This window comes from Heteronotia binoei, chromosome 15 (genome assembly GCF_032191835.1).
Source record: "Heteronotia binoei isolate CCM8104 ecotype False Entrance Well chromosome 15, APGP_CSIRO_Hbin_v1, whole genome shotgun sequence".
Classification (NCBI taxonomy): Eukaryota; Metazoa; Chordata; class Lepidosauria; order Squamata; family Gekkonidae; genus Heteronotia; species Heteronotia binoei.
This window is the reverse complement of record NC_083237.1, coordinates 28,229,666-28,251,322: the sequence shown is the minus strand read 5'-3', so window position 1 is coordinate 28,251,322 and position 21,657 is coordinate 28,229,666. Positions and strand designations below refer to the sequence as shown.

General features: G+C 46.8%; 1 protein-coding gene across 1 annotated transcript in view; it reads left to right on the top strand.

The window, feature by feature from the left end:
- The first annotated feature begins 263 nt into the window (after nt 1–263).
- The window catches only part of LOC132583340 (uncharacterized), a 163,631-nt gene continuing 142,237 nt past the window's right edge, over nt 264–21,657 (top strand). The window contains exons 1-5 of the mRNA XM_060255003.1: nt 264–378; nt 2,653–2,697; nt 7,215–7,315; nt 8,682–8,748; nt 11,561–11,652. Coding sequence (XP_060110986.1) covers nt 291–378; nt 2,653–2,697; nt 7,215–7,315; nt 8,682–8,748; nt 11,561–11,652 — 393 coding nt within the window. The 5' untranslated portion in view covers nt 264–290. The remainder of the gene's footprint in view (nt 379–2,652; nt 2,698–7,214; nt 7,316–8,681; nt 8,749–11,560; nt 11,653–21,657) is intronic.

The window sequence follows — 21,657 nt, the reverse complement described above, 5'->3', positions numbered from 1 at the left end:
GCAGGAAAAAACCGAATAAATTCTATGACTAACGAGTTTTCAATAATTCTGGGGAGAGATTTTATAATATAATCAGCTGCTAAAATGAGGACAGGGAGAACGGAGCGTTTGCAGCCCGGGTAGGCAAAGGACGCGCTGTCTCAATTTATGTTTGAAGAGAGCCAGGACTACATTTCCCAGCATTCTCCGACACGTGACGCATGCTCCCTCGGGGAAAGCGGTGTAATAACTTGCACTTCGCTAACCGGCTGGTTTTCATTCAGCGGGAGCCGAGAGGAAGAGGAGCTAGCATGACAAGTGGACTGCGGTACCCGGGCAAGGTGGTCATAGTGACCGGGGGCACTGGTGGCATTGGCCGGGCCATGGTGAAAGCATTTGGTAAGAAGGGAAGCAACTGGGGTGGAAGAGCGGGCAGGTTTCTTTGCAAAATAGGTGCGGGCGTTTTGGAATTCTTGCTCCCTAATCCAGATGCGCAGGGACGTTAAGGATGCGGGAAGCAGGGCTGGAATAAAAAGATATTAAATAAGGTAAATTGAAAGCCATTAATTAGGCACAAGGGCAAGAAAGCAAAAGGGCAAAGAGATTTTAAAAGTGCTTACCCAGGAAAGGGCTGGAAATTAAGTTCTTTAAGAGATTATTCATGAAGGCCCCTCCTAGTGTAACAGGGAGTAAGGGAGACCCGGCCCAAGTAGGGACTTGTGTGGTTTCAAGACATTCAGTTGTTAGGAAGAGCTATGAATGCTGTGTCTAAATATGTGTTAGAAACTCTCCCTCTCCACGTGCACCATCCTATGCATAAATTCCAACCTGGACTCATCTTAAATGAGCTTCCTCAGGTACAGTCTGTTCCTGGGCCTGAAACCGACCTCTGGGCCCCACTTACCGCAAGGGTAGCTGATGTGCTCAACGCTCAGGGGGAAGAAGCCATCAAAGGAGCAACCAGCTGATCAAGCTGAAGACCTGTAATAAGCCCCAGTCAATATTTTGTGGGTTTTTTATTCTTTACTTGTGTTTAGGCAGATACTGGAGCTGCATTCTGCGATTTGGCCACACTTAAGTGAAAGTTAAGAGTTTTGAGAAAACAGAGGATTTTTCTGTAAATATTGCTGTTCCAAATTTGAATCGTTGGGATTGTGGTTAGAGGCTAAGGGAAAGTATTTTAGCAATCAGGATTTGGAAAGCCCATTGGCTGAGTTAGACCCCCGTGAACCGGAGTGAATGGGGAATGTCATTGTCTTATAAACATTTCATAAAAGATGATGAGGAATGGGATCATGAAACGCAATTCAATACTCTAAGTAAGCTTTGGCTTAATACACCTAGGGCCTCGCCAAACACAGACCTTTTGGTTTTAGAGTCAGGAACAACTTTGTCCCCACCATTGTGTGCAGGTTTGGGGTTATAAAGCATCTGCCATAGCTGTGCTTCTGTTATATAGCCAAAAGTATCCACGATATAGGTACAAGAAGCAAGCGGAAACTCTATTGAGTTTTAAGGCAAAGAGAGGTTGCCCTGCCTAGACTTGGATAATGTGTGGAAGGCCCCCTCAATGGAATAACTTGTGCTGAAGGTGTAGAATTAACAAATAGATGTCTGCTGTAGGTGTTGTTGTGTATGTGGCTGGCTGAAGGAGCAATTAGTTGTTTGATATTTGCTATACTACTATGTGTGGGAGACTGTATAAGAGAGACCATAGATTCCAGATGAGTCTGGTCAGATTTTGACTGGAGCAAAATGTTGAGAAGCCTGGTGAAGAGAGATGACACAGAGTTTAACTCTGGTGAAAATTTATTCAAGTGGTTAACAAGCTGGCTTCCTAGTTTAGCTGGCTGTGAAAGGGTTTTGTTGTAATCATGGTTTAATAGTGCTATGCATCTCGCTGTGTTACATACATTGCCGTCCTGCATGTATGGAACATCTTGGATCCCTCAGGGCCTTAAAGGAAGAACAAGTGGCCCAAGTCCCTGTGTATAAGGCGATGCTAGCCAACCAGCAAAGGTATATGAAAAGCCAAGCTGCACAGTAAGTATTTATGCAAGCTTTGAAGGGGGGACTGAAGCAGGGCTGGAATAAAAAGATATTAAATAAGGTAAATTGAAAGCCATTAATTAGGCACAAGGGCAAGAAAGCAAAAGGGCAAAGAGATTTTAAAAGTGCTTGCTAGGTGTCTCTGTCAAATAATCCTTCTAGATTGCGAAAGTAGGGAAAGGCAATGCTTTTCAAACAGTCATTTTGTGAGCTGGGCTTCTAGGCATTGCATGCATAGAAATCAACAAGCCATTCAGGCTACAACAGCTCTCTGACCCCAATCCAGGCCTTGCTGTATGCTCCACTCCCAGACTAGGGCATGTGTATGAGTGTTCACTTCCAGGTAGGGCATGCACTCCCACAACTTGGGCCTCTGGTGTGGCTCTTTGGCACATTTGTGGGGCATAGGGAAAGGGAGACTCTTGGTGTGTTCTAGAGTGCAAGAACTCCTGTGCCAAAAGATGAACACCATGCTGGAAATATATTAGTAAGCTGTTGTAAAGATCTAGATGGTGGAAATGTGGGATACCATTTTTAAACAAAGAATCTAGTGATGTTGATCCCTGTGTGATTGTTTTGTCTTCCTTTCAAACCTCCCCCCCCCAATTTCATCCCTCTTCTCAGCTTGCCAAGGAGCCAAGGTGGTCTTCTGTGCACCAGAGTCTGAAGGTAAGACTAGAGAATCTCTTTCTCTCCCCCCCACCCCCCATGATTGGATCTTCCTTGCACTCTTGGGGCCAGTCACCATCTGATGGAATTCACTGAGTAGGGGATGCTGTGGACTTTGCCACAGTCATACCTCCCTTGCCTGTTTTCTTATGCACACTGTGTCTACTCTGGATTGAGTCCATTGTGCACTGCAGAAGGGGCTTCAGTTGCATCCTCTCACACACACTTTTACCCCAAGCCGAAGTGGTCCAGGGAAGAAACTGTTTGGCCCACTGTGGAAGAATGCATGGCAGTATGGTCTTCTGCACTGGGTCAGTTAACTCGCTGGACTGTTGGAGTAACAATGTGTGTATTTTTTTTTTTTGGGGGGGGGCTCCTTCTACCCTGTGCCACTGTCCCAGTCTGGAGCAGGACCAGGGCATGTGGGATGAGGAGAAACCACAAGTGATGTGTGATTGTGATAATGTTAAGAGGTTGGATCTGAGATCCTCTTTCTATGAACATCTCTTGTAAATTTACTCTTCTCAGTCTGGATAATGTATAGGAATATGAGGGTGGGAGTGGGGGAGCAAAAAGGCTACATGATATAGAAATATACAGGTGAGGGAAAGCAGAGTTGTGCAGACTTTTTTTGCCTCAACAGAAGCAGAAATTGAAAAGGGATAGCCTGGTAGGGTGAGTCAGTGATTGGGAAGCTGCGCCTAATGGAATTTCTTCCTAATAGAACTGTTTAAGGCATAAAGACTTCTGCTAGGGAAAAGATAGATAGGTTGTTGTGGGGTTTGGACTAGATGACCCTGGAGGTCCCTTCCAACTCTGTCAGTTTCAATCAGTTCCAACACAACTGATTTTATGACTCTGTGATTCAGGGAAGAGATGGTGGCTCAGTGGTAGAGCATCTGCTTGGTAAGCAGAAGATCCCAGGTTCAGTCTTTCCAGCTCAATGAGTCTATGATTCTTTCCTGTGTAGTCACTGCAAAAACAAAGCACACTGTGGTTTGTTTAGGACTGAAACACTGACTAGGTTTGACTAGGACCAAAACACAGAAACATAGAGCTGGAAGGTGCCCCCAAGGGTCTAGTCCAACCCTATGTACAATGTAGGAAACTTAGTTACCCCACTAAATTCAGTTAGTTTTGCCCTAAGAAACAATGCATGTGTGAAGTGGTTTTGAAGACAAGTGACTTGACTGAACCGTATCCATTTAAAGCCTGGGCTGTTTGTTCACCACACTGACCTGTTGTCAAACCCTCAGTGACCCCTGCTGTATTTCCAGAAGAAGGCAAAAACCCTCCAGGATCCCTGGCCAATCCAGCCTAGAGGAAAATTCCTTCCTGACCTCAAAGTGGCAGTCAGTATCACCATGGGCATATAAAAAGGGCCACTAGAGCCCTCTCACTTATGGTGTGATAAGGTTCATAGTGAGTCATAGAATCAGGATCGCTGTCAGAGGGCCTATTGTTTTCTTTCCTCTGGAAAGTAAGGGTCAAACTAGACTTGATCATTTGGGCACTTAAGAAAGGAGCAGAGAAGGAAACAAGATTGCCACTGTGCCATGTGTGAGCAGTGGGTAGCCCCAGAACAGAGCATCCCCTCTGCCTGCCTGCCAGTTACTTGACTGGATGAGTGGGTCACCTTATTCTAGGAACTCTGGAGTAAGACAGTGGCCTCCTTTGGCTGGGGAGTGGCTGTGGCTCATCAGTAGAACAACTGCTCAGCATGCAGAAGGTCCCAGGTTCAGTCCCCAGCATTTCCACTGAGAGGACCAGGCAGGAGCGGATGTGAGAGACCCTGGAGAGCTGTTGCCAGTCCAAGTAAACAATACTGACCTTGATGGACTGATGGTCTGAGACAAGGCAGCATCATGCCCTCATGGCAATTTTAAAATGGTTGCATTTTCCTCTCAGATGGTGTCAGTCAGTTCCTTCTGCCCTAAGAAATAATGCGTGTGTGAAGTGGTCCTGAAGACAAGTGACCTGACTGGACTGTATCCATTTAAAGCCTGGGCTGTTTGTTCACCGCAGTGCCCTGTTGTCAAACCTCTTTGCTCTTCCTTGGCAATGTGGCGTTGTGTATTCAGGCAAGGGTGAGGAGACCTGGGTTCCAATTCCCCCTTATCATGAAACTTCCAGCATATCCTTGGGCTAGTAGTTCTTGCTCAGCCTGACTTTTTTCACAGGGTTCCTGTGAGGATAAAATGGAGGAGACCCACAGGGCTTTTTTTTGTAGCAGGAACTCCTTTGCATATTAGGCCACACACCCCTGATGTAGCCAATCCTCCAAGAGCTTACAGGGCCTACTGTAAGCTCTTAGAGAATTGGTTACATCAAGGGGGGTGCAGCCTAATATGAAAAGGAGTTTCTGATACAAAAAAAGCCCTGGAGGAGGGGAGAATCATGTGTGGCCCCCTGAGGTTCTTGCCGGGGGCAAAATGCACTAAAATAATAACAATATAGGCCATCCATACAGCAGTGAACAGAACTTGCTGTACAGCAAATTTCCTTGCCTTTGAGCACAGCCATTTCCCTGAGTAGTAAAAGCAAAGGGTGGGAAGTGGGCCTGTGTATTCAAAAAGGGCTTAAGAGTTTCTGTCCCAAATCCTGAACAGCCTGTCTTTCTTTTCCCAAGTCCTAAGTTGTCACATTTATTACATGTTCAGTCACTAGCTTGTACCCGATGCAGCTAAGCTCTTACTGACTCCCTTTCATTAATTAAAGATGCTTTATCTTCTCCCAGATCTTATAGCACTTTGATGAGCAATCATCTTTAGTACTGTAACATTATTATTACGGTCAGCTTTGGACCTCGCAGTTATACTGCATGCCCTAATATTATGCATGAGTTAAAAAGGCATCTGAATTACAAGTATGCTGGGGGCCCATTAATGGTTTGACGTAATAGCCTGAAATGCTCAGTAGCTGTTTGTCATTTAGTTGTGGAACTTGTAATCATGCAAATAGGTTTGAGGAAGGGAAGCCAACCCAGGTCAAATACTTTGGCCACCAAATGAGAAGGGAGCACTCACTGGAGAAGATTCTGATCCTGGGAAAGACAGAAGGCAAAAGAAGAAGGGGATGGCAAAAGATGAGATGGCCGGACAGTGTTACTAATGTAGCAAACACGTATTTGAGCAGACTTCAAAGGATGGTGGAAGACAGGAGGGCCTGGTGCGGCTTTGTCCATGGGGTCACAAAGAGTTGGGCTCTACTGTGTGACTGAACAACAACTGGAGGTGGTTACATGGCTTTTGCTTTTGCAAAGGCAGTGTATTATTTCATGTAGCAAGTATTTTGAAAGGCCTTCCTCTTAACACCCTGCAAAGGCTAGTCCCAAATGAACCAAGCTGTCAAAAACACACTAAAGCGGCCCTGACCTGAATAGCTCAAGCAAGCCCAATCTCATCAGATTCTGGTGGCTAAATAGGGCCAACCCTGGTGAGTATTTGGATGGGAGACTTCCAAGGAATACCAGAGTTGAGAGGCAGAGGCAGGCTATCTAGCCACTTCTCTGAATGTCTTCTGTTCTCCAGCAGGAGTTGCCAGTAGTTGCCATGATTTCTGGGTACGGGGGGCACAAACGCACACACACATGCAAAAAAGTACCACCACCACTAAAGTGCAAAGAGCTAAAGCAAGTTCCTGTTCCAAGGTATAAGATACTTAAGTAGTTAAGTGCTGAAAACAATCAACAAATGTTAGTGCTGAATAATTCAGTATTTAAGTGCACAGTGGATTTGTGGTGATGTTTGACCTGTTTTAACAAGCAGTTTTCATCTTCTGTTGAATGTAGATTTGACTATGAGATGTGACTGCATATAACTTGTTTGCACGGGTATAAATATCTATGTCCGTACAGCAAGATATAACATTCCACAAATCTATCTTAGACCATGGAGAGCTGCAGTTAGTCAGAGTAGGCAATACTGATCTGGGTGGACCAACTGTCTGGCTTAATAGAAAACAGTTTTATGTGTTCACAAGGGTGTGCAATTCTGTGGAGGTGGATTGAATGCTATGGGAGTAATTCAGAAGAGATGTGCCCTTCCTTTGTCTTCCTTGTAATGCCACTGATATTCAGGTTCTTTCAGTATAGCATGTGTTGTATAAAGTATAGGCCACCAGAAAACCCAGGTCCCTGCCTCAAAAGAGCTTGTAAAATAGTATAAAATAAGTCATAGAAAAAACAGCAGCGGAAGAAGAGGGAAGGGAGAGAATTCCATATAATTACTTGAAGTTGGAGTCCAGCAGCACCTTGAAGACCAACAAAGTTTTATTAGGGATGTAAACTTTCATGTGCTAAAAGCACACAAAGCTTACATCCTGAATAAAACTATGTTGGTCTTAAAGGTGCTGCTGGAGTCCATCTTTATTCTATTGCCCACCTGGATCTATATAAAATCACCCAATTCACTTCTCTGTCCTTTGAGCTTGCTTGCAGCTGGGGATGAAGATTACAAGAGCAAGCCAAAACTGACAGCCTTTTCTGTTTCCACCTGCTCCCTTCTGTTCACTTGCAGTGGAAAAGGGACAGTTAATTCAGAAGGAAATTCAGGATTCTGGGTGCGCTGGGGAGGCTTGCTTCCAGGTCTGTGATGTCCGTAGTGACTGTGACATTCAGGTAGGTTAGAACTGGGGTAACAGAGGTGCTTTTGGGGGGCTGCTTCTTCAGCATCTTTCCACTCCCAACAGAGCAAAAATTGTTCCCTGTAGTCTGATTTGCAACTCTCCCAGCTTGCGATAACTGCCTTCTCTTGGGCCCTTCCTCTAGCTTTATGCCTCTTCTGAAAATTCTGAATCACTTTCTTACATGTTTTATGTCTTCCTTGATCTTACTTGCAGGCCTATTCAGCTTTATGTGTCTCTTCAAACCTTGCACTGTGTCAGGCGATGGGGACTCAAGGCAGTATTCATTGAAACAATGTATACTTTATTGGAAACCCATAGCTGGATACAAAAGTTGAGACTAATACCTGGGACTGGGTGTCTCTTAGTCTTAAAGAATCTACATCAAAGCGATATCAAAACAAAACCACTATTCTCAAAACAACAGGGAGTGAAGGTGCAAACTTTCACACGAGAGCTTCCGCTTATCTTTTCGCCTCTGGGAAGATGCTGGGCGACGGTGGTATCTACTAACGGTCGCATTCCTTTGCTCCTTTTACAACCTAAACAAAGTTAACGCTTCAAACGTCCCCCCTTTGATATGCATGCTAGCTGCAGTACAATAAAAGGCTTTGGGTTAGTATGAAGAGTCCATTTGGTTAGTATTCTATAATTTTAATATGATAGAGTTACAGAGCCTGACACACTGAGGCTCCTGGTGGCTTCTGCATCAGCTTCAAGTTTCTAGTCTCAGCTGTCATAATGTATGCCCTCCCCATGGCTTTTTTTGTGGTCAGATGGGGCTCAACTCCAGCTCTGCCTCTTTTTTTTTAGTGGTTTATTAATAAACAGGATTCTACATTCCGATATCGTAAAATATTTGAGCAACAATTTTATTACAGATAATGACCACTAACATAATATTTCAGACAAAGCAGTATAATGTTTTAAAAAGAGTGTCATGACTGCAATTATGCTTTTAAACTATAACCTATTTTCAGATAATTTAAAAGTAAAGCAGATTGGAGTAATAGGGATTGATTGGAAGTATATTGTGTTCACAGCACTGCCTCCTTGACTCTGGGCCTGGTCAGGTCAGAGATTGCACAGTTCAGAGACGCTCAATCAAATGTGGTTCCTGAGTGCCCCCGCCTACCCCGCTTCCCACATATGTACCTTCTTTGGCTGCTTCTCTCCTCTCTTTCCACAGGCTCCTTTGCTGCCCATCCTTCTCTGTCTCCTGCACTTATTTCCAATCCCTGAAACAGGTGCAGCCCAGGGAGGATCTGATGGTGGTTGCTTTCCCCTCTGGAACTGCCAGATTCTTTGTTCTGTCCTTATCTTTATCCTGCCTGAGGCCTCTCTTGCTCCTTTCTCCATAGAGGTTGATTTGGGTGACGATAGACCGCTACGGCCGCCTGGACTGCTTGGTGAACAACGCTGGAGACTGTGAGTTATTTGCAAACTTAATGGGCTGCGGGAAGAATCGGGATGTGTGCCTCTAGGTGTGAGTGTGATTCTTGATTATTCCAAGGCCATAATCAGCTTCTTCAGTGCTGCAAAACACAGAGGAACCGAAGCTTTGAGGGCAGTTGTTTATAGAGAAAATCAGGGCTTTTTTTTTTTTTTTAGCAGGAACGCAGTTCCAGCTGGCTTGGTGTCAGGGGGTGTGGTCTAATATGCAAATGAATCCCGCTGAGCTTTTTCTACAAAAAAAGCCCTGGAGAAAAATCAAATTTCAATTTGATAAATGTGCTTGTGAGTCACTTCCCTAGAGGCAAAGGTCCGCATCACCCCATCCTCTCCAAGTTTATGAATAGTCACCAGTTGGCCTTCTAGCATCCTTTTCCATTAGCTGCAGAATTAGTGTTTTGCCCTCCCAGGTATGTAGCATCTGTGGACCAACAGACTTCCTTTCTCTTTTAGTAATATGTTTGAGCGGGGCTTGTGGTGGTTACAAACTTCCAGCTTTCTATATAATAAAGAATTTTATTAAAAAGAAAGCATCCACACACAAACCTCTGCAAAGAAACAGCTCAAGCAAGGTTACAAAGTAAAGATCCATGCATGCATTCTTCTGTCCCTTCTCTGAACATACCTGGTCTGCTGTTATTTTACTGTAGCCTCTTGATTCTTAAAGTTACAGCTTTTTGTCAGTCATCCATTGTCTTGAGTCTGCTTGCCCCTTTGTTAGCTCCGTGTGGTAATGGCAGCCAGTCTGATCGAATCAGCCCAGATGGTTCTTCACAAAATGAACTCATGAAAATGGACCCCGTTCCCCTCGTGTCCAGGGGATTTAACTTCTCTGTTTGCTGCCTGAACCCATCTGTTTTTCCTGCTCTTCCTGTCTAGCATTTGGCATCCACAAGCCTCAGATGGCATACTCCTGCCAGGGGGTGAGGTGGCCCTTTTATGGCTCTCTGTAAACTACAAGTATTTGCGCAAAAGCCTTAAGTGCTGGGTGACTGTGAGCAGTATCAATGGAAAGGGTGGGCTTGAGGGAAATTAATCAAAACCTGTTTTTTTCCTTGGAACAAGAGAGAAATCTTTTGCAATGAATGCAGGTTTTTTTTTTAAAAAACCCAAAACTCTCAATAGTTTGATGTGGCTCAAAGTGGCTTGTATTTCTTCATGCAGCCAATAAAAAACCTAAAACCTAAAACATCTATCAATCTAAAAAAAAAAATCATCATGGCAGTCATCAGGCTAGAAACAGATTGCAAAGACCATTTAAAATATCAAACTTCCTTAGTTAAAACCCTCGGTAAAAAGGAATGTTTTAGGCTGGCACATAAAAGAGAGTACAGTGAATTGCAGGTGAACACATGAGAGAGGGCACTCCAAAGGCAAGGGGCAACCACAGAAAATGCCCTGTCTCTACTTACCTCTGAAGGTGGCAGCACAAAGAGCAGGGCCTGAGAGGCAGATCTTAGCTGAGGGGCTGGCTAGTGTGGGAGGAGATGATCCTTTAGGTACCTTGGCCCCAAGCACTCTGGGACCTTGAAGGTGAGGATCAGTGCTTTGAATTGTGGCAGGATACCAGAGGAGTAGACCTTTCAGAACAGGGGTGATAATGATCCCTGTATTCAGTCCCAACGCTAGGCTGGATGCATTGTGGGGCAACTGAGGTTACTCGTGCCTGGATGTGTTTTAAACTCTGGCCTTGACTGTGTTTTTTAAAATGATTATACCATTTTTCAGACCTTGCATTATTTATTGCTGTTTACGCCAAGTTGTATTAGCAAGTGGTGTACAAACATAACATCATAACAGTTAGATTTGTGTCTAATACCGTACTTTAAAGACTAGACTACTAGTTTCATAGTAGAAGCTTTTGTGAGTCAAAGCTCCCTTCGTCAGACTCCAGCAGGAATGGAGATCCCTGAGTCTTCATCTTCCAGTCAGAATGTGGGAGGGGTTGTAAAGGAATGCTTGTAAAGCCTGATCTCATCAGATCTTGGAAGCTAAGTAGGATAGTATTTGGATGGAAGTATTTGGATAGTATTTGGATGGAAGACCTCCAAGGAATATCAGAGTCATGATGCAGAGGCAGGCAATAGCAAGCCACCTCTGAACATCCCTTGCCCCCCAAGCCCCACTAGGGGTCACCAGAGGTCAAAAAAAGAATGCTTGTAAAGGATGCAAAGGAACAATGCATATTGTGGACAGCTTGAATGGAGCAGAGGGGAGAAGTTGGTCTCTGAGAGGCCACTGGATTGGAATCTGACTTTTCAGTTGCAGAAAAAAGTCCTTGAGACCTGTGGCACCTTTGAGACCAATGAAGTTTTGTTTACATACAGCTGTGTTGTCTTAAAGGTGCCACTGGACTTGAACTTTTTTCTGCTGCTTCAGACCAACATGGCTACCCACCTGTTCTGCTGCAGGCCAGCACAGCCACCCCCTGAAACAAATAACAACAGTGCATTTTGTATTTGACTGGTTTTTAGATTTGGTTCTTGCTGTTGTGGTATTTTAAGTGTTTTGTTATTACAACTACTTAGAGGGCTCTAGGTCACAGCAGTAGATAAAACAGCAAAAAAGAAATTCAGAAGAAGTATGAATCCGAGAGAGTTTTCTGCATTCATTTTATTTATCCACGTCTTGGTCAGGTGACTCTTTTTGACCTGTGGATGTAACCGAAACAAGGAATTTTTCATTTGATAGTCAGCAAGATGTGTGGGGATCTGGTCTCACTCTTTGTAGCCCAGGCTGCTGTAAAATCCACTTCCCTTTTACATCCGCTTCATTCTCTCGCAAACAGTTCTTCCTCCCACGAAGTTAGATGACGTGACGGTCCAAGACTTCCTCAGCCTCCTGGAGGTCAATGTCTTTGGAGTCTTCTTAGGATGCAAGGTGAGTGGATCCCAGTTGATGTGCAGTGGTGCTGTCTTCTCAGCCTGGCTCTGGAAAAGAAACAAGAGGCAGACGAAAGGGAGTGTTCTGCTGTGTGGTCTAGAGGTGTCACAAATAGATTGAAAAACCATTTTGGTCCTCTGGCAAAAAGGATAAAGTCTGACTTAGGAAAATGCAGTTAAAATGACCATGCTCCTAGGGAAGCCTTTTGACTAGATCAGGGGTACTGGTCCATGGCCTGCTAGCAACCAGGCCGTGGAGCAAGGTCACACCACTTCTTTTGTCCACCTGGGTCCCAGGCTGGCAGAAGGGGCAGTTCTGCTGTGACCTTAGCCTACCCCCTTATTTATAGGCCCCCACTGATCAGCTAATCGGCGGGGGTCTTTAAATGGGAGGGGGAGGCAGATTGGCCTTCTGCCACCTTGCCACCTAGTGGGGAGGTGGCAGAAACAGCCCAAGTCTTCCCTCCATTTAAAGACCCCCATTGAAGGCAGGGACAGTGTGGAGGCGAGGGGCAGCTTGGGGTGGCAAAACCCCCAGTGCTCCCCCCCTCACCGGTCTGTGGAAAAATTGTCTTCCATGAAACTGGTCCCTGGTGCTGAAAAGGTTGGGGACCACTGGAATAGACCGGCCCAGCCACTTCCAGGATCTGAGGAGATCTGGCTAGCCTGGGCCATCCAGGTCAGGGCTCTTTGCAAATATTGGAGGATATGTTAGATCTCCAACTAAATGTGAGTGGTTAGTTACAGGACATGTCAGATGTCTCCAAGAGTTATTCAGAAGCTGAGTGACATCAGGGCTGGCCCTAGACTATCTGGCACCCTAGGCAAGGCTAACTTTTGCCCCCCCCCCCGTGCTGATGAAAGCAGACCAATGGCAACATGTCATTGATATTACATGACGTCACTGAGTCATGTGGGGTTGTCCAATTCGGCACCTAGTTTGCTTAGTGGCAGGGCCAGCCTTCAGTGACATTTAGTTTAGCCTTTTGACTAGACCAGGGGTATTGGTCCATAGCTTGCTAGCAACCGGAGGCGGTTTTAATTTGAACAACTCTGCATTTCTGTTGAATTTTCTTATTCAGTGTTCTGTGTTTCTTTATTCAGTGTTTAGTCTGTGTTTTATTCAATGCTTTAATCAGTGTTTAGTCAGTATTTTTTTTATTCAGAGTTCAGTGGTTTTTTTTATTCTTTGACTAAAGCTTATTTCATATTTTAGTATATGATTGTTTGGTAGAACACCTCATCTTTTAAAATTGCACCTGTGGTAGAATCTTATTTTGTGAACTTATTTAGTGTTCAAGTGTATGACTGTTTATTAGAACACAGTATCCAGTGTTCTGCTACACCTTTTATACTGTAATTGCAATTCAGGGGGTGGGGTTTAAGCCTCCTTATTTTTCTTCTTCAATAATCTTTATGTTTAAAAAATAAAAAAGACCAGCGGTCTGAGACTGTGGGTTTTTTGCATGTCACATTTTCATTGCTTGTGTGTTTGTACTGTGTTGCCTTCCCCCCACCACTTTGATATTTTATTGTTCAATCTCCGATTTACTTCACTGCACTTTTAAAAAGTGCTTAGAAATAAGCCAGTGGTACAAGTGATAAAATATCAAAGCGACAAGTAGAGGAAGCAAAACACATGTGGAAAAGGGAACAAACCATCACAATACAGGCACAGAGGTGACAAAATAACACGTGGAAGAGACCAGCATAAGACAGGTTCCCAAGTCTTCTCTTTTGGCATCAGACAGTTTCTCCCCATCTTTTATCCTCTGCAGTATGCGCTGCCCTACTTACGGAAAACAAAAGGAAACATCATCAACATGGGCAGCCTTTATGCTGATCTTGGACTAAAGAATGGCATGACGTATGCTGCAAGCAAGGTAATTCTGATATGACGGGAGTACCGGGCTTCAGGCTCTACTTGTTGTAAATCTTGGGTTGCCAACCTTTCTGAAAGCTTCTGCACCTCAGTCTTTGTCTGCAGTTGAAGCTTTTCACTATGGCAAGGGGGGATCCCTTGAAAATCTCTTCATCTTATGAAAAGCTTTACAGGATGATTCTTGTTTAAAAGAAGATGATGACATTTGGTTTATATCCCGCCCTCCACTCAGAATCTCAATCTCAGAGCAGCTCACAATCTCCTTTATCTTCCTCCCCCACAACAGACACCTTGTGAGGTGGGTGGGGCTGAGAGAACTTTCACAGAAGCTACCATTTCAAGAACAACTCCTGTGATAGCTATGGCTGACCCAAGGTCGCATCAGCAGGTGTATGTAGAGGAGCGGGGAATCAAATGCAGCTCTCCCAGGTAAGAGTCTGCACACTTAACTGCTACACCAAACTGGCTGTTGTTCAAGGTCCAGCATCAGTCTGCTGTTAGAAAGGATCAGGAAGCTACTGTGAGACAGCCAGTTTGATGTAGTGGCTAAGTGCACAGACTCTTTATCTGGGAGAACCAGGTTTGATTCCCCACTCCTCTACATACACCTGCTGATGTGACCTTGAGTTAGGCACAGGTTCTCTCAAGGCTGTTCTGCTCAAGAGCAATTTCTGTCAGAGCTCTCTCAGCCCCACCTACCTCACAGAATTTCTGTTGTGGCGAAGGGAAAGGAGATTTGCAAGCTGCTCTGAGATGTCTTTGGCTAGCGAAGGGTGGGGTATAGATCCAATTTCCTCCTCCTCTTCTTCTTCCTCTTCTTCTTCCCCCCACCCCCGGTTACTGAATAGCACCAGGTTGCTGGGGGTGGGGGAAGCACCACTTAGCAAAGAAGGCAAGTATGTGAAGAGGGACAGCAAAGATGAAAGGAGGTGTGAAATAGCAAATTTAACAATACCTTAACTTGCCAGCCCTTGTTAGACTGTTGGTGTTGCCCCCCCACTAGGCCCTTCTTTCATTGTGGAAAGGAAGGAAGAGGCTCTGCACTCCTTCTGAGGGAACCAGGGGAGACCACCCAGCACCTGTTCCTTTGTGTCTTCACAATCTTTGTAACTCTTACTTCAGAATTTATAGAACTTGAGAGCCAAAATGGTGTAGTGGTTAAGAGCAGAGGACCAAGTTTGATTCCCTTCTCCTCCTCCACAGGAAGCCTGCTGGGTGACCTTGGGCCAGTCCCAGTTCTCTCAGAGCTCTCTCAGCCCCACCTACCTCACAGGGTGCCTGTTGTGGGGAAAGAAAGGGAAGGTGATTGTAAGCTGCTTTGAGACTCCTTAAGGTAGAGAAAAGCAGGGTATAAAAAGCAAGTCCTCCTCTTCCTACTCCTGATATGAGCAGGTGAAGACCTCCAGAATAATGGGATAGCTGGTTTTGAAGAGAATTAGGGAAAGAGGCCCAAAACTAGTGGTCTGCCATGGGCTCTGACCACTCCTGTGCTTTTTAATGGCCATTTGCTTTGCAGACATGATCATATTTCTCTCGGTGTCCTGCAAAAGCTCCACTTCAGTGCATTGAGCTGCTGAAGGCCACGTGGCAACCTTACCAGTTGGAAAATTGTCTTACAGGCTGCTGTGATATCAATGACCAAGTCCATGGCAATCCATGAGAGCCAATATGGAGTCCGAGTCAACTGGTAAGGGGATTATGATCAGAACAGAGCTTTGGAGGCTTGTGGGGCTTTTCAGAGAAGAAAAGAAATAAGCCCCTTTCCCAAGAATCTAGGGTTGCCAACATCTTGGTGGTGGCTGGAGATGTTCTGGAATTATGACTGGTCTCCAGCCAACAGAATTATCAATTCCCCTGGATAAAAAGGCTGCTTTGAAAGTTGGTCTCTGTGGCATTGCATCTTGAAGTCCCGCCCCTCTCCAAACCCCATCCTCCACAGGCTCCACCCCCAAAGTTTCCAGGAATTTCCCAACTGAAAGCTGGCAACCCTACTAAGGGAGCTTGCAATCAAAAGAAAGGTGATAACAGAGAGAGAGAGAGGAAAGGCATAACAAGTAACTGATAACGAAAGTATCCAGACAATTGCAATGAGGTCACTTTGCTGTGGGGAAGTTATTAGTTGTAAAAAGAGGGCCCGACAATTTCTTCAGAAACAAGATGGAGATTAAACAGTAACTTTAGATTGTACAGGTTTTCAGTGTAGCCTTGTTCACAGTACTTTTTTTTTTGTAGAAAAAGCCCAGCAGGAGTCATTTGCATATTAGGCCACACTGCCTGGCCTGGGAGTACATGGCTGCCACAAGGCGGGTTGGCTGGCCCAGGTGGAGCTCTGCTCCTTTGGACTCTGGCAGAAGAAAAAGCCCTGCTTGTTCAGATGTTATGTCCACACATGCTGGGACGGGAGCCCAAGGTCTGCTTGGTCCCTGCAATGTTTGCTCTGTGCGCAGTTGCTCTTTCATGTGAGTTCGGTGCCTGTAGAATGTCCCCTCCCCTATCCCAGTTTAAATTTCCAAACTTTTTTTTTTTAATTCCAGCCTTTCACCTAGTAACATCTTGATTGGCATGTGGAAAAGATATGCAGATCTGTCACCAAACCCAGCAGCTACTATTCAGGAAGGCAAAGATTATCAGGCAAGTGCACTGTGGGAAAACCAGAATGGGGTGTTGGTGATGGGTGGTTCCATTGCATCTATAAACACTTCAATAAATAGGGCAAGTGCCTAAATTTATTTATTTTATTGATTGATTGATTTGTATCCCGCCCTCCCCGCCGAAGCAGGCTCAGGGCAGTTAACTCAAGTGTGGTTAAAAAAATGAAAATCTCTGAAATGAAACTTAAGAATTATTTGGGTCTATTTGCCTGGAAGATTGTGCTTGTGTTAGTCACCACTTCAATAATTCTACTGGAGTCGATGGGCTTTAGAAAGGGGTAACTCTACTTAGGATGGCACTGTAAGAGAGCTGTCCTAAGTAGGTCTAAGAACATAACATAAGGGAAGCCATGTTGGATCAGGCCAATGGCCCATCCAGTCCAACACACTGTGTCACAAAGTGGCCAATAGCACGCGTGTGCACATACACACACACAGTGGCTAATAGCTTCTAATTCTAATTGGAAGCAAGTCCCATTTTATTCATTCATTCCTCCCAGGAAAGTATTCCTACAAAATTTCAGCCTGAGTCTCATCAACCATCCATCCAAAATGCTCCTCAGCTCCACTGCTCAGCTTCTGAGATGTTCACAGCTAAGGACTAAAAGCTTGTGAAAAAGATCCCATACTGAGCTGTGATGGTCTAGGGTAGGGGTGGCTAGACCTTTTATTTTATTTATTTATTTATTTTGTTTGTTTATATCTCGCCCTCCCCACCAAAGCAGGCTCAGGGTGGTTTACAGCATAAAAACATCAAAACAGTTAAAACAATACACATTATAAGTCATACATTATATAAATTATTCATTTTACAGTTAAAACAATTTTAAAAGTAGGAGCCACATAGAATAAACATCAGATGTTTGAGAGCTGCAAGACATGAACATCATGTGTTTGAGAGCAGGAAGGAAGGAAGGCAAATAGATGAGGAAGGGAGAATTGGAAAGGAAGCAACTTTAAATGCTTTCTCCAAGCCGTCTGATGGCTTAACTTGGAGAAGTAATTTAAAGAGAGAAATGCCTTCTCCAAGCCAGCCAACAGGCCGTGGAGCAGCCAAGACCACACAAGAGACCCACACAATATGTGTAAAAGAGCCAGATGTGGCTCCTGAGCTGTAGTTTGGCCACCCCGCTCTAGGGGAGAAATGCACATTAGGTGGTTTGTGTGTGCACATGAGCTGTGTGTAGGGTACTAATTTCTCCCTCTGGTCCCTTGCACATTTATAGGTTATGGGACGCATGGGGACTGCAGAAGAGGTGGCCTTGGCTGCTGTGTTCCTTGCTGCTGATGGAACTTTCTGCACTGGATTGAACCTGGTCCTCAGTGGTGGAGCTGAACTTGGCTTTGCGAAGAAGAGCCAGGTGCCTCCCAAACCTGGCCAAAGTGCGAGTGGGAACTCACAAGACTCTTCTTAGGAAACGGGATGGGGGGGGGCTGCAGTGGTTTCTCGGTGGGCTGGGAAGAAGAGCTAACTGTCCTTGACTCCAAGTTGTCAAGTCGGCTGATTCAATAACGAGACCTTCTTGATAAAAAGTTTCTAGTTTATTGATATCATTGTTCTCGACTGCTAAAAGATTGAAAGGCTGAAGACCATATAGTAAAGTGTAATCATATAAGGTATACTTCAAAGGGATTCGTTAGGGAGGGGGTACTATGCAGGGCACATTCACACATTGATGTTACAAATTCGTTCTCAGGCCTGTTGGCCTTGGGCGAAAACCTCCCCCGGTGCCCAGCCTGAGAAGGCACCATAATTTCTTTCACATATTCCCATTTCAAAGCAAAACTACATAACAAAGGAAGAGAGGGGGGAAAGGAGAGCTCGAGATAGCAGCATTGGTATACAGTGTGGCTTTTACCCAGAATGCTTCCCCCTGAACCAAAGATGGAATGCAGACTTGACCAGAGTTGAAGCAGACTTGACATACTGCCCCCCCTAAGCCCCCGCCACCGCTTGTGTCTGCGGGAGAGGCGGATGGTTTTTAGAGTCCTGGACCTCATGGCCTGAAAGGCCCTGTTCCCCCTTCCGTATGGGAGGGAGTCCTGGTGGTGGAGGATACCAGTCCGAAGAGCCAGGGTCTCGACGCAGCAGGCTGCAATGAAATACAGGGTGTATTTTACCAAGGGCAGGAGGAAGATGTAATTCCACAGTCACTGGGGTAATGACCCTTTTGATCTTAAAGGGTCCCAAGTATTTATACGCCAGTTTTCTGGAGGGTTGAGAGAGAGGTAGGTTCTTGGTTGATAGAGTCCCCAGCTTTGAAATCCCAGGCAGGGACATGGGACTTGTCATACTGTTTTTTATAGGTCTCTTTGGCAGCCTCTAAGTTCTCCTGGATGGCCGGCCAACTCCGGCTCGGACCTTGCCACCACTGTTCAAAAGCTGAGGGGACCTCCTGACTCCCCCCCCCCCCCCCCGAAAGGAGGGGGATTGGCTTCCCCTCATACCCAAAGACTGTAGCGAAGGGAGAGGCTTTGGTGGAGCTGTGCGCACTGTTGTTGTAACAATATTCTGCAAAGGGGAGGAGGTTCACCCAGTCGGACTGGCGTTGATTTATGAAACACCTCAGGTATTGCTCTAGGGCCCCGTTCACCTTCTCTGTCTGTCTGTCTGTTTGGGGGTGGTAGGCTGAGCTTAGACCCTGCTCCATGCCCACCAATTTGCAAAACTCCCGCCAGAAGGTGGCAACGAACTGCGGCCTGCGGTCGCTAATGACCTTATCTGGGAACGAGTGTCGTTTTACCACGTGATCAAAGAAAAGGGCCGCTAGTTTTTTCGCTGTGGGCAATTGAGCGCACGGGATGAAGTGGGCTTGCTTTGAGAATGTGTCCACCACCACTAGAATCTCTGTTTTTCCCCGGGAGGGGGGGAGCTCCACTATGAAATCCATCGACACTACTGACCAGGGCCGCTTAGCCGTCTCTATTGGGTGCAGGAGCCCCGGCGGTTTCCCCCCCCCTCCGTTTGGCCATAATGCACACAGGGCAGCTAGTCACAAACTCAGACACATCCTTCTGCAGGGACGGCCACCAGAACTGCCGTTTGACTAGGTGCAGGGTTTTTACATAGCCGAAGTGCCCAGCTAGTTTGGAGGAGTGGCAGAGCTGCAGTATCTCCCTCCGGAGCCCCTCTGGGATGTACAGCTTCTCCCCCTTATACCAGAGCCCATCTTTACCCTTCAGCACCCCCTCTGGCCGGTCTTTTCCCTCCCGCTCGGTTTCCGTGGCGATCCGCTCACGGCTGATCCCCTCCAACTCCTTCCTTTTCTGAGACCGGGTGGTGACCATGGCCGCTACTTGGGAGGGTGAGATTAGAGAGTCTACCACCTCTTCCCGCTGACTCTCGTGCTGCGGGAGGCGGGAGAGGGCATCGGGTAAGAAATTCCTCGTCCCAGGGATGTGCCTCAGGGTGAAATCGAATTTAGAAAAGAAGCCTGCCCACCGGATCTGCTTCTTGCCCAGCCTTCTTTTCCCCATCAGGGCTTCCAGATTCTTGTGGTCTGTCCACACTTTGAACGGCACCTTGGCCCCCTCTAACCAAGATCTCCAGGTTTTCAGGGCAAACATGACCACAAACGCCTCCTTGTCCCAGACCGACCAGTTCCTTTGGTCATCTGAGAATTTTCGGGAGATGTAAGCGCATGGCCGTAGTTTCCCCTCCCTGTCCCTCTGCATGAGAATGGCTCCTACGGCCACGTCAGAGGCGTTGCATTGAACCACGAAGGCCTTTTGCTCGTCAGGGTGGCTCAGGACTGGCTCGCTAGTGAACAGGCGCTTTAGCTGGTCAAAGGCTGCCTGACACTTGGGAGTCCAGTTTAACCGTGCTCCTGGCCGCTTGGCTTCTGGCCCCTTTCCTTTCGTCTTTAGGAGTTTGGTCAGGGGCAGGGCGATCTGGGCGAACCCCTCTATGAACGCCCTGTAGAAATTTGCAAACCCGAGAAAAGATTGGAACTGTCTACGTGTTCTCAGGGGGGACCACTCGAGCACTGCTTGCACCTTGGCGGGATCCATGGCCAACCCCTGACCCGACACCTGGAAGCCCAAATAGTCTAGCTCGGTCCGGTGAAACTCACACTTAGATAGCTTAGCGTACAGTTGGTGCTCTAGCAAGGTACTAAGCACCAGTTTCACATGGGACTGTTCGTCTTGTGAGTAAATAATGACGTCATCCAGGTACACCACCACCCCCTTGTACAGAAATCTTTGGAGCACATCGTTTATGAAATTCATGAACACCCCGGCGCCCCCTGCAACCCAAACGGCATGACCAGGTACTCGAACTGGCCCATCGGGGTGTTAAATGCCGTTTTCCATTCATCCCCCTCCTTGATGCACACTCGGAAGTACGCGTCCCTCAAGTCCAACTTGGTGAAAATTTCCCCCCCGGACACCGTGTTCAATAAGTCCCGGATGAGGGGGATGGGGTAGGCGTTGGACATCGAGATCGCGTTTATCCCGCGAAAATCTGTGCAAAGTCTAAGCGAGCCGTCCTTCTTCTTGCGGAACAGCACGGGGGTGGCGTGGGGGGCCGTGGCTGGTCTAATGAATCCCCACTCCAGGTTTTGGTCTAAGAACTTGCGCAGTTCCTTCTTCTCGGCCCACCCTATCTGGTAGAGTTTGGCTTTTGGCAAGCTCTCCCCTGGGATTAGTTCTATGGCACAGTCTGTGCTCCGATGGGGGGGCAACTGGTTGGCTTCTTGCTCACTAAACACCCCCATCAGATCGCAGTAGGCACTTGGGATGGGGTGCGCCTCCTCTACTGACATGCACGCCCTCTCCTTGGCCACAGGAGCCCGTGGGCCCCACACCGTGTCCCACAGGTGGGTTTTACAATGGGGGTCCAGAAATCTGATCGTCTGGGCTCTCCACCGGATTAGGGGCTCGTGCTTTTCCAGCCAGCCCACCCCCAATACCACCGGGTAGGAGCACAAGGGGGCAATAACAAAGATCTCGTCGTCCCAGTGTTCCTCGATCCCCATGGGGCAGGCCTGTGTTTCTCGGGTGCACGGCTCTCCACACATCATGGACCCGTCCATTTGCTCAAACAGCCTGGGGTGAGGTAGCTGCGAGCTCTCTAGCCCCAGGGCTTCCACTACCATAGGGGAAATCAGTTCTCGGTTGCACCCCGAGTCTATTAGGGCCCGAATTTGCAGGAACCTCCTCAATTTGGGGTTTAAGAGTTTCACGGTGACAAAATACAACCATCCCGTTACTCTCACCATCAGAGGTGCCTCTTCCCGCTCAACCTGCTGGTTGGCACCGTTCAGAGCAGGCCGGACTCGTTTCCCGCCGGTTCTTCGGCCCAGGCTAGGTCGGCCAGCTCCGCGGAGAGCAGCACCTCCTCATCCAGTGGTTCTTCCGGCACCACTGCGCTGCTTTTCGCCGCATCCTTAGGGTGGCCGGTTGCCTTCTTCGGCCTCGGGGTACTGGGTTTCGCTGTCGGCAGGGGGGCCTGGGCGGGGGCCGGCTG